Genomic DNA, 15,513 nt, shown 5'->3' on the forward strand with positions numbered 1-15,513 from the left:
GTGGAAACGGATGGCAAAATACTAAGCAGGTCTTCGGCGAGGAGCCACTGTGCTTAGAGCGGCACACAAAAGCCCAGGGCAAACACCAACACGCTCAGGGCCTCCAGACCCCGGCGCTGGGGAGGGAAGGAGGGAGGGCGTGGGGTGGGGTGGGGTCCTCCCCACGGAATGCGCCGGGAACTGGGGAGCGAGCGCGGCAGCCGACCCGCACCCGAGGCTTCGAGGCCGGCGACACCCGCGGGCCCGCACCAGGCCTGGCCCTCCCGGCTCCGTCCCGCCTCCTCACCTCCCTCACGTCCTGCAGGCACTCGAGCACCGCCAGGTTGTTGCTCCAGGTGTGCTTCGGACACACACGGGTCACGTCCTCCCTGCAGAACTCCTCCTCCGCCAGCTTCCAGCCCCCGCCGGCGCCGCCGGGGCCCGCTCCTCCGCGCCGGGCCGGAGGCCCACCCGCCGGGAAAGGCGGCTGCGGCGGCTGCTGAGGCGGCTGCTGCTGGTGCTGAGATGACTGAGGCAGCTGGAGCAGCTGCTGACCCGCCGGCCCGCCGCCTCCAAAGCCGGCCCCCTGGCCCTGGCCCTGGCCGTGGCCGCCCTGGTTCAGGAGTTTCTGGGCCCCGGCCGCCACGAGCAGCAGCAGCTGCAGCGCCGCCGACAAGCGGAACATCCTCCGTACACGTCCACACGCCGCCATCTTGGGTTCGCGGCGAGCTCGACGCACCAGCCGGCGCCGCGTATTTAAATAAGGGGGCGTGTCCGTGGGCGGGGCCCACTCGCGGCCCTGCCGGCCGCCGCCGACCGGCGAGCTGAGCCCGGAGGTGCCCACGTTGGAAGGGCCCACGCCCTGGACCTTAGCCGGCTGGAAAGCGGCGCTTTGTCGCGCGAGTCGCTGGTGCTTCGTAAAAAGCCTTGGTAGGGCGGCTTTGCCCGATTGTCGTCACAGAAAAATAAGAAGTAATTGGGTTGCCACAACCAACATGGCCGATATTGTGAGTCGCTCGTTCAGTGACTTCAAAAACAAAAAACTTTATGTGTGTAGTGGTGAACTTTACACGATCGGGTGTATTCCGGAACCGAAAGAACCTCTTCTTGCACCTCTTCCTGCACTCGTCCACCTGCCTCCGTAGTCTTTCTTACCCAGAAAGAAGACAGCATTAAATAAGGGTTAAGAGCACGGGTTCCGGGATAAGAAAATGCCTGGTTATAATTCTTATTCTTAGGCAGACTAGGCAAGTCCTTCAACTTTTCTGAGCTTCATTCTTTTCGTCTGAAAAAAGAGGAGGAGCTCTAATGTAAAGCAGAATTGTGACGATTGGTAATAAAAATGAAAGTGGCTGGTCCACAATATAGAACTAAAAAAGTTATAGTCAATATTATAAATAAATTGTGGTAAACCAGAGCTTAAGCTCATGTTTAAAGGAGAAGAAAATAACAAAACACAACTTTGAGGCCTCTGTAAGAATATATAATTTATCCTCCGTTTGCCCCATGGTCCCAAGCACAGAAGCCGGTGAGAATTATGCCTGGGCTTGCCTGCGTCTTGACTGGGTTTACTCCGCCTTCTCTCTTAACATCCTGACCCTCCCCCAAAGCAGCAGGCCGAGCGGATCCACAATAAAAGGCACTACGCTGCTGCCCTCTGTCTCTCTCTCTGTCTGTCTCTCTCTGTCTGTGTTCCCCTGCTCTCCCTGCTCTCTCTCCCTCTCTCTGCTCTCTGCTCTCTCTGTCCCGCTGCTCTCGTCTCTTGCGTGGGCCCGTGTCTCCTGAGTCCTTCTGGGTAAGGAGGGTCGCAGCGTGGTGCCTTTTATTGTGGCGGATCCGCTCGGCCTGTTGCCTTGGGGGGGGGGTCGGGATGTTTAGAGATAAAGCGGGGTAAACCCAGTCAAGACGCAGGCAAGCCCAGGCGTAATTCTCACCGGCTTATGTGCTTGGGACCATGGGGCAAAAGGAGGATAAATTACTATATTCTTACAGCCTCAACACAGATTGAGTCTGCTTCAGTAACTATTCTGGCTGACTTGCAATGTAGCATCTTCAGCAGCACTTTAGGAAGAGATTGGTTGTTTCACTTTCACATCAGTGACCTCTCCTTTTCCTTAGGAGAGATGATCTCTTATCAAAATGTCTTCTTCACATCCATTGTGTCATTTGAGCCAAGAGTCAGGCCTCAGTTGGGTTCTGATTTAACTGAGGAATGGTACAGAGATGGTAACAGTTATGCACAGAGGGATTAAATGACTTGCCCAGGATGAACTGTGCCAAACTGGGACCAGAATTCCTGGGGCTTCCACTGCCCTGGTGCACTCTTATCCCAAAAATCTGTACAGATTTCTGTGCATGTTGGGACATGAGGGCAGCTTGGGGCATGGATCCCAGTTGTTAATGCATGTTCAAAAATGCAGCTTCTGCTGTCCTGACCCACAGCTGGGCAGTGAGGACCAGATCAGATATAACTAGAACCTGAGAAGTCAAGTGGGATTCAAGGACCCCACAAGGAACCCCTAAGACAGAATATTCTGGGGGTACAAACTGCCCACTGTGACTGACCACAAGCCTCTATCTCTGGGAATGAGGACATGTTGGCCTCTCCACCAACACTTACTCCTGCCACTGCCATAAAATGGTCCTGAGGATGTTGCTGCTGACTTTGAGCATTGACTAAGGCAGCCCAGGGTCACCAGATAAATGTACATGTTCGTTAACGATACATGGCATTGGTAAGTCTCAAGCAGACAGGCAAAAGACATCACCAGAAATTCTTGAAAAGTCACTAGGGGCCATTAATTTTCCATAATGGGTCTGAATGTGCTCAGACAACAAGTGGAAGATTATTTCCAGTCAGTTTAAGGCTAGAAGTTGATAATCTGCTAAAATAAACCAGCAGCTGCATCTCAGCCTGCACTGAGGAAATCCTACACCCAGCCACAGATTGCCTCTGGAGAGAGGGAGGAGTATACATACCTATCTTGAAATCACAGTGACCAAGAAGAAACAGAGAGAAATCTGGGAACCTGGCCAGCTTGGGCGGTGTCAGGCAAGTCTACACTCTACCAAAAGCACAAGCCTCCAAGCCAGTGGGAAGACTGCTGACCTCACCTGGGTCTCCTGGCCTCACTGAACTTTTCAGTATAAAATAGAGTATCTCTATCACAAACTAGGAACTCACTGTACCTGTTACAGTAACCTTTATTTCTTAATCCTCACTTCCCTTATTCATTCAATAGATACGTCGTGTTTGGTTTGGTTTGATATGCCAGGTGTTACTGAAGAACTGGTTTATATGAGAGAGAAACAATAAGAAAGTAAACAAAGAGCAAGATAATTTCAGACAGTGTAAGTGCTAGGAAAAAAAATAAAAGATACAGTGTGAGTGAGGTATAGAGGGACTTACATAAAGGCAGCTAGGAAAAGGCTTTCTGATTGATAACTGAACTAAGAACCAAGGGATTGTAAACCTGAGATTAACCATGTGAGAAACTGGATCCAAAGGGGCCTTAGTCCATTTGGGCTGCTCTAACAAAATGCCAGACTGGATGGCTTATAAATAATGGAAATTTATTTCTCACAGGTCTGGAGGCTGGATGTCTGAGATAACGGAGCCAGCATGGTTGGGTTCTGGCGAAGACTCTCATCTGGGCTGCAGATTGCAGCCTTCTTGCTCTGTCCCCACACAGTGGAAGGGGCTAGGGAGCTCTTTGGGGTTCCATATTAGAACACTAATCCCATTCATGAGGACTCCACTCTCATGACCTAAGCACCTCCAAAAGGCCCCATCTCCCTAATACCATCACACTGGCAATCAGTATTTCAACATAGGAATTTTAGGGGAGGATACATCATTTAGACCATAGCAGAAATGTCCTAAAAGCAGAGGGTAACAATAAATTCAAAACACTGACACGGGGATAAACATTCAAAATGAAAGCCCATGGGGCTGAAGTGAATTGAGAAAAGAGGGGAATAGAAGGAGTCAGAGAACTGGTCAAAGATCAGATCATATTCGGCCTTATATACACACGTAAGTGGTAAGGATTCTGATTCCTACCATGACTACAAATTTGTATTTCCACTGAAATAAAACCATACAAGCTAGACAAAATATACAAAATATCCTTGGAAGGGATTAGAAAATAAGCATAAAATAACCAATGCAGTCAGGAAATGAGGAGCTACAATCTTTGAAAAAAGGGAAGTACATAGGGGAGCTCCAGCCTCGATTTTTTTCTGAATGTACTGTCCAAGTTTTGGCTCAGAAGAATTGAGCCCATGCAGAAAACAGAAATCTTACTGGGCGAAAAACACACAGGTAGGATTCAGCGCCCCCAAAGTGGCTGGGACTTAAGGGCCTAAATACTGAAGAGAAGGAAACGACAAAGAGCCAAAAACCTGCACAGATTTCTCTAAAGTCACTGGCTGACTCCACTGTGCAAGCACAGGGTGAGACTCCAATAAACCTATTAAAAGACAATAGCTGACAGCAATAAACTGAGAGAAATTTCAGTGGCCCCGTAAGTGCTGGGAAATAAATAGAAGTTAGAGTCAAAACCTTGCTTACATATAGGGGCTTGGTAAACACCCTTGCTTCTAACTGAAGCCTCAGAAGAGCTATACCTTACAGGAATAAAGGCTGTGCCCCAGGAGAAAGGACAATATCCTAAAGACCTTACTCTAGGAAAAAAAAAAAGGCAAAACTACAACAGACTAATATTAATAAAGCTTAAAACATGGCTCAGTGGGGGATCAAAGTGACCCACCAGTATTGTCTACAAGAAAAAAACTTTTCTGGAGAAAGGTAACATCATTCAAAGCTTCTACAATTTTTAATTTGCACAATCCAGCATTGAATAAAAAATTATGAGGCATGTTAAAAACAAACTGGAACTGAACTAAATAACCAAAACCAAAAAGAAAAAAAAAAGTCAACAAAAACTCCATATGATTCAGATAACTGGACTATCAGATGGGAACTTTAAAGCAACTGTGACTATGGGGAAGGCAGACAGCACAGAGAAGACAAATAGTGACTCGATAGCATCTTATGTTGAAGGACAGTGACTGCAATGGGGCATGTGGGGGTACTTGATAATATGGGTGAATGTAGTAACCACAATGTTGCTCATGTGAAACCTTCATAAGATTTTATATCAATGATTCCTTAATAAAAATAATAATAAAAGAAATAACTGAATAATATGGTATAGACAGTAAAATAGGTGAAAATAGAGAATTTCAATTGATTCTATATGAATAATAAAACAGAGTCTAGAACTGATTTAAAATTGATTAGAAGACTTCATTAGCAGACCAGATGTCTTAATCTGTTTGGGCTAGTGTAATAGACCACAAATAGGGGACTTATAAAAAACTGCGGAAGTCTCACAGTTCTGGAAGTCCAAGATCAGTGTGCTGGCAGATTCAGTATTTGGTGAGAGCCTTGGCTCACAGACAGCTACCTTTTTGTTGTAACCTCACATGAAGGAAGGGCACCAGGAAAGAGACTCCGGAGTCTCTTATATGGGCACTCATCCCATTCACAAAGGCTCCATACTTATGACCTAGTCTGTGCTTCCTGTTGGATATTTTTTTACCTGTTCCCTTTCAGTAATTCTAATGCCATATCCAGTGCTATAGACAGTTTGTGTCCCCCTAAAATTCATATGCTGAAATTCTAACCACCTTTCAATTCTTAAAGATGGGGCCTTTGAGAGTTTATTAGGTCCCTAAAACCTCAACGTTTCTGAAGCCTCCCTAGGAAAATTATCCCCTTGAAAACATGTCATTTTTATATTCATTCGTTTATAGTTATTTTCCAAGCACCTGTTTCCTGCCTTGGGGATATAGCACTGTGATTTAGGAGAATCAGCCTAGACTGTTTGGGTTTCATTATCTACTCCATCATTTGCTTACTGGTGGATTATTCTGGGTTCTGTAAAATGCAATCGCCAGACAGGATTAGCCATAGAAGAGACTTATTAGGATGAAAACTTCCCAGGAATGGGCCAGAGTTACAGCATCTCTGCCACACCCGGAGTCATTGGCTGGGAGCAACCCTTGGGGAGTGTGGCCTTAGAGTGAATGGAATGATGGATTTTAAAAAACAGCAACTGGGATCATTGGTCAGTCATACTCCTCAGAGTTGGAGATGTAAGAGGCAAATTTCCATGAACACCTCATTCCACCCTGCTCCCGAGATTTATTTCTCCACACAAGTTTGGTGAGCAGCTGCTCCAGTTTCCATGGATCTCTTTCTGAGTGAAAAATTCAAGACAGGTTAGTGGGAGAAACTAATATCCATCATAGCAGGTGATCTCAGGGCTGCAACTGGTATTCATCCCCTCTTGAATTTCCATTCTGAATTTCCTTTACCCACAGCTAGTTATCTCAGAAGTTTCACTGGCTTACCTGGTGATGTGCCCCAGTCTTCATTCCTGTTTCCCCACATTGGCTCCTGGATCCATGTGTTCTTCCTATTGGGGACATAGCACCATATAGAAGTCTCTTATTTAACACTGCATCCTACAGAATGGCACCCCATTCTTTCAGAATATTGCATCTTGGCTAGTGCTTCAGCTGTGCCTGTAGGTCGTTACCAGTGTCCTGTTAGCTGGCTGCTTCTGAATGGTGTGGAACACAATATGACGCACAGATCCACGGTTGTGGGCCCACTTCTGCAATCTCTTCACTGTGAAGTGGGTGCCCTAGGTCAGATGCTATGTATACCACTCAATCAGGCATGACACTGGCTGAGGTTCTGAGAGCAAGAAAAGCAAATCCATACGCAGAATAAGTATCTGTCCCTATAAGGATGAACTACTGGCCTTTTCAGAAGTAAGGGGCCTATTGTAGCTGACTTGCCAGGAAGTAGCCATTTGGTATTCTCTGGGAACAGTGCTTATCAGAGACTCAGTGTTGGTCCCTATTGCTGACAGGTTGGACATTCAGAGGCAGCCTTAGGTAATGGGACTTTGGGCCCATGTGTAGCCTCCACCTCTGCAACCATGGTCGCTCAGTTCACGTGCCCAGCATATTAGGTCTTGCAGGGGCAGAAAGCTGACTAATGTCAATTGCCTACTTGGTTGTTCAGTGCCTCTTCCATGGTAGAGGCTTTCTGGTGGGTGGGCATTTTATGTGATAAAAAGTTCTTTACTTATTTTGCCTTCTCCTGTATGATTCTTCTATGTGCCTCTATCCCAGACCAGGCCATTGGATCATGACTAGGAATCTCTATATATTCTCACCTTAGACCACTTCTCCTTCCACACAGTGGAAAGACCAAAGGCACAGCTTGCAGTCCCATCCATTCATTGGGAATATTTTTCACTTTCCATCATCTTTGAGTCATACTTGCATTCTTTAGGTCTTTAATGATAGCACTAATCTCTATCATCCTCCATCCCCCAGTAAGACATTGCTTTTAATTTGCTAGCTTGGCCAGTGGTGGGTAGCAGATTCTAGTGTTTACATTGGTTTTTTCTGTCATAATTCTTACCCCATAGGTCAAAACCCTACAGTGGAGATTTTCTAGATCATCTTGTTATATATTTGGATACGGGGGAAATCACTGGATAGGTCCACATATCCAGCTGGGCCTCTGTGTGCCATACTTTAGCCAGGATGCCATTTATTACCTGGCCCTCAGAGGCCAGAGGACTATGATGATGCTTTCAGTCTGAATATCAATGTCAACTCAAACTGTGTCCTTAGGTTATTTCTTGCACCAGTGTATAGTCACCCAAGTAATTGGTTGTGTCTCTCTGGGGAAGGACTGAGGCAATCATTGTGATGGCATGGTGTTGTAAGGTCTTTAATCCTAGGCTCTCAGCTACTTATCCATCAATGGGTTCTGGATCTGAAAGTGGCTCTGGTCTCAAAACTTAACAAAGGAGTATGACTTATTGCAGATGACCATCCTAATTTAGCCTCTTGTTCCTCCATTCTTGTGGGTTTGTGTTATGGATGTAAAACACTCTTTTTGGCTGTGTCTATTTTGCCCTTAGGGATGCTACTTTTTAACCCTCTCCATAAGTCCCTGCTGGTCAAGATCCCTTGGTCACCTCTTCAATCTTGCTGGTAATAATGGTGATCTGGGATCTGGCAGTTAAGCATTGCCATCTGGTCTTAATTATTCTGGGGTTCCAATTATCCCCAAATTACTACCTGTTTTCTGGAACACTTCTGGACTACTTATGTTAGTGTAGATCTACCAGGAAGCAGGCAACAAAAGGTGATTAGCCATCAACAAGAAAAACAACCCAATTTAAAAATTAGCACAGGATTTGGATACATGTTTCTCCAAAGAAGATACACAAATGAGCACATGAAAAGATGCTGAACATCAGTAATCACTTGGGAGATGAAAATCGAAACTACAATGAGATACCACCTCACAACCATTAGGAAAGCTATTAAAAAAACCAAAAATAATGACTTAGGATATGAGATATTGGAACCCTTGTGCACTGGTAGTGGATATGTAAAATGGTACAACTGCTGTGGAAAAACTGCATGACAGTTACTCAAAAAATTAAAATCATATAACCTAGCAATTCCACTTCTGGGTATATACTCAAAAGAACTGAAATCAGGGTTTCAAAAAGATACCTGTACACCCATGTCCATAGTAACATTATTTACAGTAACTGAAATGTGGAAGCAATCCACTGACAGATGAATGCATAAGCAAAATATGGTATATACACACAATGGAATAGTATTATGTCTTCCAAAGAAATTCTGACATATGCTGCAATGTGTATGAACTTTGAGGACATTATGCTAAGTGAAGTAAGCCAGTCACAAAAAGACAAATACTGTATGATTTCACTTACATGAGGCAATTAGGGCAGTCAAATACAGAGACAAGAAAGTAGAATGGTAGTTGCCAGGGGCTGGAGGGAAGAATGGGGTGTTACTGTTTAATGGGTATAGAGTTCCAATTTCACAAGATGAAAAGTTGTGAACATTATAAATCTAATACCACTTAAATGTACACTTAAAAAGTGGTAAAGCTGGCAAATTTTGTGTTGAATGTATTTTACCACAACTTAAAAGACTGGGGGGAGAAAAGGAGGGGGGCTACTAGCTATGTAAGAAATTTATTAGCAGCAACACCTATAGGAAAAGGGGCCATCCATATGGTGCAGGTTGAAGTAGAAAGGGAGGAAAGAATGAATGGGTGGTTGGTTGGAAACAAGACCAAAGTCCAATTCTAAGAAGTTTGGCCAAGGCCTTTGAAGAGTCCTTAAACTAGTTGTCTGCCTGGAGTGGAACATATCCCAGAAATGGGCCTGCCTTAGTATCTCTGCTATTGGCTGGGAGCGACTTGTAAGTGTGGCCTTGCTGCAGACGCAGTAATGAATTTCAGACCTCAGCAGCTGGAATGGCAGTCAGTTATGTTCCCTATAGTCAAGAGATCTAAGAGGCTCACTTTCATGGCCACCACACCTGGGCATATTAACTTTTCTCAAAGTTCCCTTCATATAAAAGGTATATGACAGCATTAGGCACATACTCAGTAAATGTAAGCTATTATTATAGTTCTAAAATAAACTATTCTGTATATTTTTTAATTTAGGAAAAAACAAGTGACTTGCTATCAATGAGACTTAAGGGATGAAAAAATAATGTACTTCTAAGGCACCCGCAAATTATCTAGCTAAGAGACCTGAAGTTACCTGTCATAGAAACCTCAGTGACAGTCTAACCTGAGAATCTAAGACCCAAAGACAGAAACCCAGCATTCTAGAATTTGGATGTCCTGCCTGCCTTACAACAACCTGCCAAGTCACACAAACTGTGGTTCTTACTCTAAAGGAATTTCATGTTTTTTTTTATGTGTGTGGGCAGGGGTAGGGGGATAACCTTAATCAGAGAAATAAATGTTAGCATCTGATAATGTATTTGTTTCCTTTCCTCAACTCAGGCAGCAAGTGACTCACATGAGCTGAGTGAAGAGGCTTATTGTCTACCTAGTGATGTGAATTACTGTCACACTCTCCACCTCAACGGTCAGGATACCATCTTCATAAGGGGAACTGGGATCATGGCCAGTTTATCCATTGGGGTACAAATCAGGTGTCAGGACTTTCAGCAATTTCTCCTCTTCCGTTTTCCCCATCACTCTTTCTTATGTTAGGCCCTCATTCCTAGCTAACTGATGATCAATTCTTGGTACCGTGTTTAAGAGAATTGGAGCCACTCCAACACCCCCACCATACCTCAATTTCTGAGAATTTACCAGGCCTTCTGAAAGCATGGCTTTAACCTTAAGGTGGCATTTTAATCAGATGGCAGGGTCTATAGGTATGAGACAGACCTCAGCTTTGGAGTATGAAGGGACAGTATGACCATTTACATGGGGTCAGATACCAGAACAAGTGGCCCACCAAGCCCGCACTTTCATTAACAAAGTCTATCCAACTGTTGGCAACTCACACAGAGCTTTGCTTGGGAACAGAACCTCCAGGTCTTTTTACCCAAGCATTTAAGTGAAGTTCTTAACTTCATTTGTTTTCCTTTCAATGGGCAACATTTCCTTTAACCAAGCCCACACATTGTGTTGGCTTATTCAGCCAGCCCTGCACCTTGCTTTCTAGGACAGGACAGGGCAGCTCCACTACCTTCTTTCCCTCTTCAGCTGACCTGTGATAAGCACTGACCTGGGCGGTTCTAGTCCATGTGTAATGGGCTCTTCTACCGAACAATGGTGCTCCCTGCCTCAGCACCCAGAAATCTGAGACAAGTGAGGGCACTTGGAAGTGTGATGCATCACAATAATATGCATGACTCACTGCTTTATTTTCATTCTAAATGTATTAGGAAGTTCTGGGGAATCAGTGTACGCTCTTCTGGAGAGAGATATTAAGAGTGGAAACAAGCTTTCACCCAGGTTTCCCAACTCTCGCATAGCTGTTAATAATGGCAAGTATAAAATATAAAAAGAACATGTAACATTAAAGTGCCACCTAAATGTCTTTTTTAATAGGATTTTTAACCTGTTTCTTCCCCTGTAAATTGGAGTCACAATACTTATTCCATAGCATTGTTTAAAAAGTAATGTGTAGATACCCCAGCAGTTAACCTTGCTGTAATTTAGTTCCTGTTTAAGCTTAATCTATAGCTGAAACTAATCTAAGAGAGGATAATAGGTGCTGTGTCTTGGAATCTGGTGCAAGACATGAGCAATGTCACAAGGACTGCAAACAGTTCTCGCGATCCTTTCTGAGGCAAACCCAGATAAGGAACACACCGTGAGACTCAGGTGGCCAGATGACTTGGTGAAACATAAGAGAAACTTTAAAAGGTGATTAGTTTGCAATTGTTTAGCTTGAAAAAAAACTCATCATATAATCATTAATTGATGCCTGTCTTTTTACTTGCTGTAACTTAATAAAAGTGCAGGGGAGCGCTGACTTGTTGCTTAGTCTCCAAGGAAGTCTAAGCCCTCTGCAGTAAACATCATTCTGACTTGGTTCCTCATTTTCGTGGTCCCCGACTGCAACAGTTAATATATTAGGAAGGGGCTTTGTGAACTGTAAAGGGATAAACAAACATGAGATTTTTACCAACAAACAGAAATTGACTGATTATAAAGGACAAGGACACACAAATGTCTCTTTTCAGAATCTCACTTATAGCCAATCAGTGAGATGGGAAACAAAAAGAAGAGTACCAAAGAAAACTAATGTGTTGGGTTTCTTAGTAATTTGGGGCTTGCTTCTACCCCAGGACCTTTGTCACCTTTGTTGGAAATTGGATTCAGTCCTCCTGAAATCTAGTAAACTCCATTTGCTGTTCATATGGAATACATTTTCAGCCTTTCCAGTCTAATCCCAAACACCACGACTTCAGGAAATAGAAATTCCTGAACTAAATAAAACAAAGAAACTAAGGCAAGTGGCCAGAATTGTGATGAACAGGAGGAACAAAGGAGCCCACACTTGCCCAATGCGGCTGCTACTGTCAGAAGGGCAGCCAAAGACTAAAAGAAGCAAAAGGTAAGTCCTCCCCTCCTCCCATATTCTGGTCTTCCAGGTTCAAAGAAACTAACAGGAAGCTAGCACAATGCACATGAAGGGAGTTCAGGAAATATAGTTTGCAGGACTCAGACTCTTAGATCTGAGAGTAAACAGACAAATAACCAGTGTGGGAAAGTTCTTACGAGGCAAACACACAGCTTCCCATTAATAACAGCAAAATAGAATTGCCAGCTAGGGCCTCAACCACATCATCTATTTAAATAAGATGCTATCTTAAATAAGAACCAGGGAGCATTCTTGTGCAATGCAGACTCTGTTCTGCATGGTGGAGAAATATCCCTCTCCCAACCAGCAGATGTGCTTCTGCTTCTGGCAGTCAGAGACAAACGACACCAGGAGTCCATACACAAGGCAAATGCTTTATTTTAAAATGAACAGCAAAACATAAGACAAAAATATTAAAATACAGAACAGAGATCCCACTGTCCTGTTTTCAAAACAGGTACAAGGATACATATAACAAAATGCTTTAGGTCTGCTTAATTCCACACTCTCAAATGGGAAAATGACCTTAGTCACAGGGGTAAGTGAGCATGGTGCTACAGAGCCGGTGTCAAACAGGAGACCAGAGTCTTAGGTTCACAGATGCACACTTCTGCCAGGCTGAGGCAGATGATGTGGGGGCAGTTGGGGGAGAAGCCTTTTCCTTTGGAAAAATCAGTCGTCATCACATGAGTTTGCCCCTAAAACATCCAAATTTACTGGAGGAATGTAAGGACTGGTGAGACCTGAGATTCACTCAACTTCCCTGGTTGTCCTTTGGTTCCTACTCTTGAGGGAATCAATCAGCATCAGCTGAGTGTACTTCAGCACTCTACAGATCCTAACCTGCTGTGGGCTTTGCCCCCACCAAAGGCAAAGGGGGCCAGGGCCTGACTGCCTGCATCCTCTGACAATCTGCTGAAACCAGATGTATTCTGCTTTTTAATTCAAATCCGTTTCAGCCACTGAAGTTGTAAGCCTCGGCAGTCATTCTTATTCATCAACATATAGAAAGAATATTTCCTCTGAGAAAAGGGGGCTCTTTCCCAGGCCCAGGCAACTGGCTTTTTGAAAGATGCCTTTAAACAGAAGGCTACTCTTTAAAAGGCACAACTAGAACTTGTACGAAGTTCTGGGGAAATCTACTGCAATGACCTCTTGCTGGAGAGAATGACTGAAAACAGCACAGGAGTTGACAGGTCAGAACTGTTTTAAAATAAAAATGATAACATTTCTACAAAGTTATTTAAGAAAAATCACATTGTTAACTACTCTGTTCCCAAGAACAGGGCACTCACTGCCTACACCTTGAGGCATGTTCTGTAGTGGACAGTTGTTTAGGGAATAGCTTTAGGCAAAGCAAACAGATATAAACTAAATCCTCTATTAGAGAAAAGTACAGCTCCCAATGTTGGACAATCCAGGGTTGGAATGAAAGCTGGTGGGCATTTCCCTGAAATCCATATAGGTCTCCAACCACTACTATCTTCCTGAGAATAACTGTCTTAATAACAACACTTTTAGAAAGGGAGGCAAATCAGGTGAAATTGGAATCAAACATCAATTACACACAGGGAACATTTTACCTGGGAATTTCAACACACCCAAGACCCCTCACACTGACGGGTTGGCTTTACTTAGATGTGAACTCTTTCAAAATGGAAGAGACAAGCCCTTCTTCTGTTTCCAGCAGCACTCCAAGCAGCTTCTCTTTTGTAAGCCTCTTGGTTAGTCTGCTCCTGATTTCTGATGCTAGCTTGAAGAGACTCAAGTAACAGCTTTGATATATTGCTCACCTTTTCCTAGTGAGAGGGAAAAGGAGTAGTCCTCAAAGCACTGACTTATATAAAACCATCCTGAGATCCTAAGCTGAATAGAAAAAAATATCTTCGAACAACTGTTTTCTTTCCTTGGCTCCCACAATGTGATGAACTTATGTACCCAGTATTAGGAAAAGGTCTATAGCTTGTCAGTCACCTCCATCACTGGGCTTGCTAGGAGGTGCTCTACTTGGAACACCTAGAACAATACCTGTTGCTGCCACAGAGCAAACCAGGTGTGCTCACCACACACGTCATCTGTGGGGATGAGACCAACTAACCAAAAGGTTGTTAGCCCACAAGGTCAGAAATAGATCAAACTCTTCTCCAGGTTCTACAGTGCCCTCTTGTGTTGAAATGAAGACTTCTGCCTCCATGCTGCATCCAGGCAGTACTAAGATGGTTAGTCCCTTCTGGGACTTAAATATTCCCAAGTCAGATAGCTCAAGTGACAAGATTACGCTTGGTGTACATTCATATCCTAAATGACTCCTGGAAGAACACTCAGTTCCAGCAGAAAGTCTGATGAAAATTACAGCTTCTCAAGAAAGCTTTTAACCCAATAAATGGATAATGTAGATAGAATACCAGTTACTTACTCTGTTGATGGACACAGCACATACACAGTCTGTAATGTTTTAGTGACCTGCAGTCCTAGAATCGGACTAACCCAAAGTAACCATCATCCCAAAGTTCTATGCACAGACAACAGCAGAGATCTTGTTCAGGGCTGCTAGGTGCTAGCAAACAACACTTGACATTAACCAGCAGCACCTGATAAAAATGTCAAGACCACATTCATTCCCACTTATAGATATGGACCATCTTCTCTGTTAAGGTAGCCAGGTAGTTGTTATGGTTCACCTCAAAAGGGCAGATGTCCAAGACAGGCTGATGAGCCTGAAGATCCTGCAGCAATGAGCCACTGCCAGCATCCCACAGCTAAAGAAGACAAGCAGAGGTAAAGGTCAGGAGTCATTCAATTCGGCTAGAGGACTTGCTTTCTTTACCATCAAACAACTCTGAAAAGAGCTTCAGAGAGAGTACTGCCTGGGGAGGAAAACAGACTGTCTCTAATCTTCACAAAGTTGCACAGAAAGCTGGCATTTCTGATACCATTTGGGTATGGCCTCACCTACTGCAATCAGCAATGAGTCTATCTGTGAGTGTATCTGAAAACAAGCTTAGCATTCATCCCTTCAATCATTGTGCCTGGCACTCACCTAGGGACAGAAGGGTCAACAAGACAAGAAATCCCTGTTCCTGCCCTCATGGAACCTATCTTCTAACGGGTGTTTTCTTTTCCTTTTAAAAAACCTTTTATCATGAAAAAAAATTTTTTAAGTAATAAAAAGTAGTAAAGTACAATAAGCTACCCACATCACCCTGATTATTAAACTTTTACATGTTTTATTGATTCTACTTCTTTTCCAACTGCATGTCATTTTACCCATATATGCTTAATTATGCATCTCTAAAAAAAGACATTTTTTTATACTTCAATGTCATCATGTCCAATAAAATGAATAATATCATAGTATTCTTTAACACCTAATGCATATTCAAGATTTTCTGATGGTCTCTTTTTACATTTGGCTTGTTTGAATCAGGATTCAAGTAAGGCCTACATTACATCTGGTAAATTTTAGTAAGTCTCTTTTCATCTACAGCACATC

The 15,513-nt window shown here is 43.8% G+C and overlaps 2 protein-coding genes across 8 annotated transcripts in view; both read right to left on the bottom strand.

The window, feature by feature from the left end:
• GLG1 (golgi glycoprotein 1) overlaps window positions 1-719 on the bottom strand; it is a 168,484-nt gene extending 167,765 nt beyond the window's left edge. For all 4 annotated transcript variants that reach the window (XR_012126688.1, XM_073225973.1, XM_073225974.1 and 1 more), the window contains exon 1: window positions 287-719. Coding sequence is in view for 3 of the 4 variants with exons in the window: in XM_073225973.1 (XP_073082074.1) it covers window positions 287-691 (405 nt within the window). In the remaining variant the exon portion in view is untranslated. The remainder of the gene's footprint in view (window positions 1-286) is intronic.
• An 11,661-nt stretch (window positions 720-12,380) lies between these two features.
• RFWD3 (ring finger and WD repeat domain 3) overlaps window positions 12,381-15,513 on the bottom strand; it is a 64,574-nt gene continuing 61,441 nt past the window's right edge. For all 4 annotated transcript variants that reach the window (XM_036993838.2, XM_036993836.2, XM_036993837.2 and 1 more), the window contains exon 13: window positions 12,381-14,779. In XM_036993838.2, coding sequence (XP_036849733.1) covers window positions 14,636-14,779 — 144 coding nt within the window. In that variant the 3' untranslated portion in view covers window positions 12,381-14,635. The remainder of the gene's footprint in view (window positions 14,780-15,513) is intronic.

Source organism: Manis javanica, chromosome 17 (assembly GCF_040802235.1).
Source record: "Manis javanica isolate MJ-LG chromosome 17, MJ_LKY, whole genome shotgun sequence".
Lineage (NCBI taxonomy): Eukaryota > Metazoa > Chordata > Mammalia > Pholidota > Manidae > Manis > Manis javanica.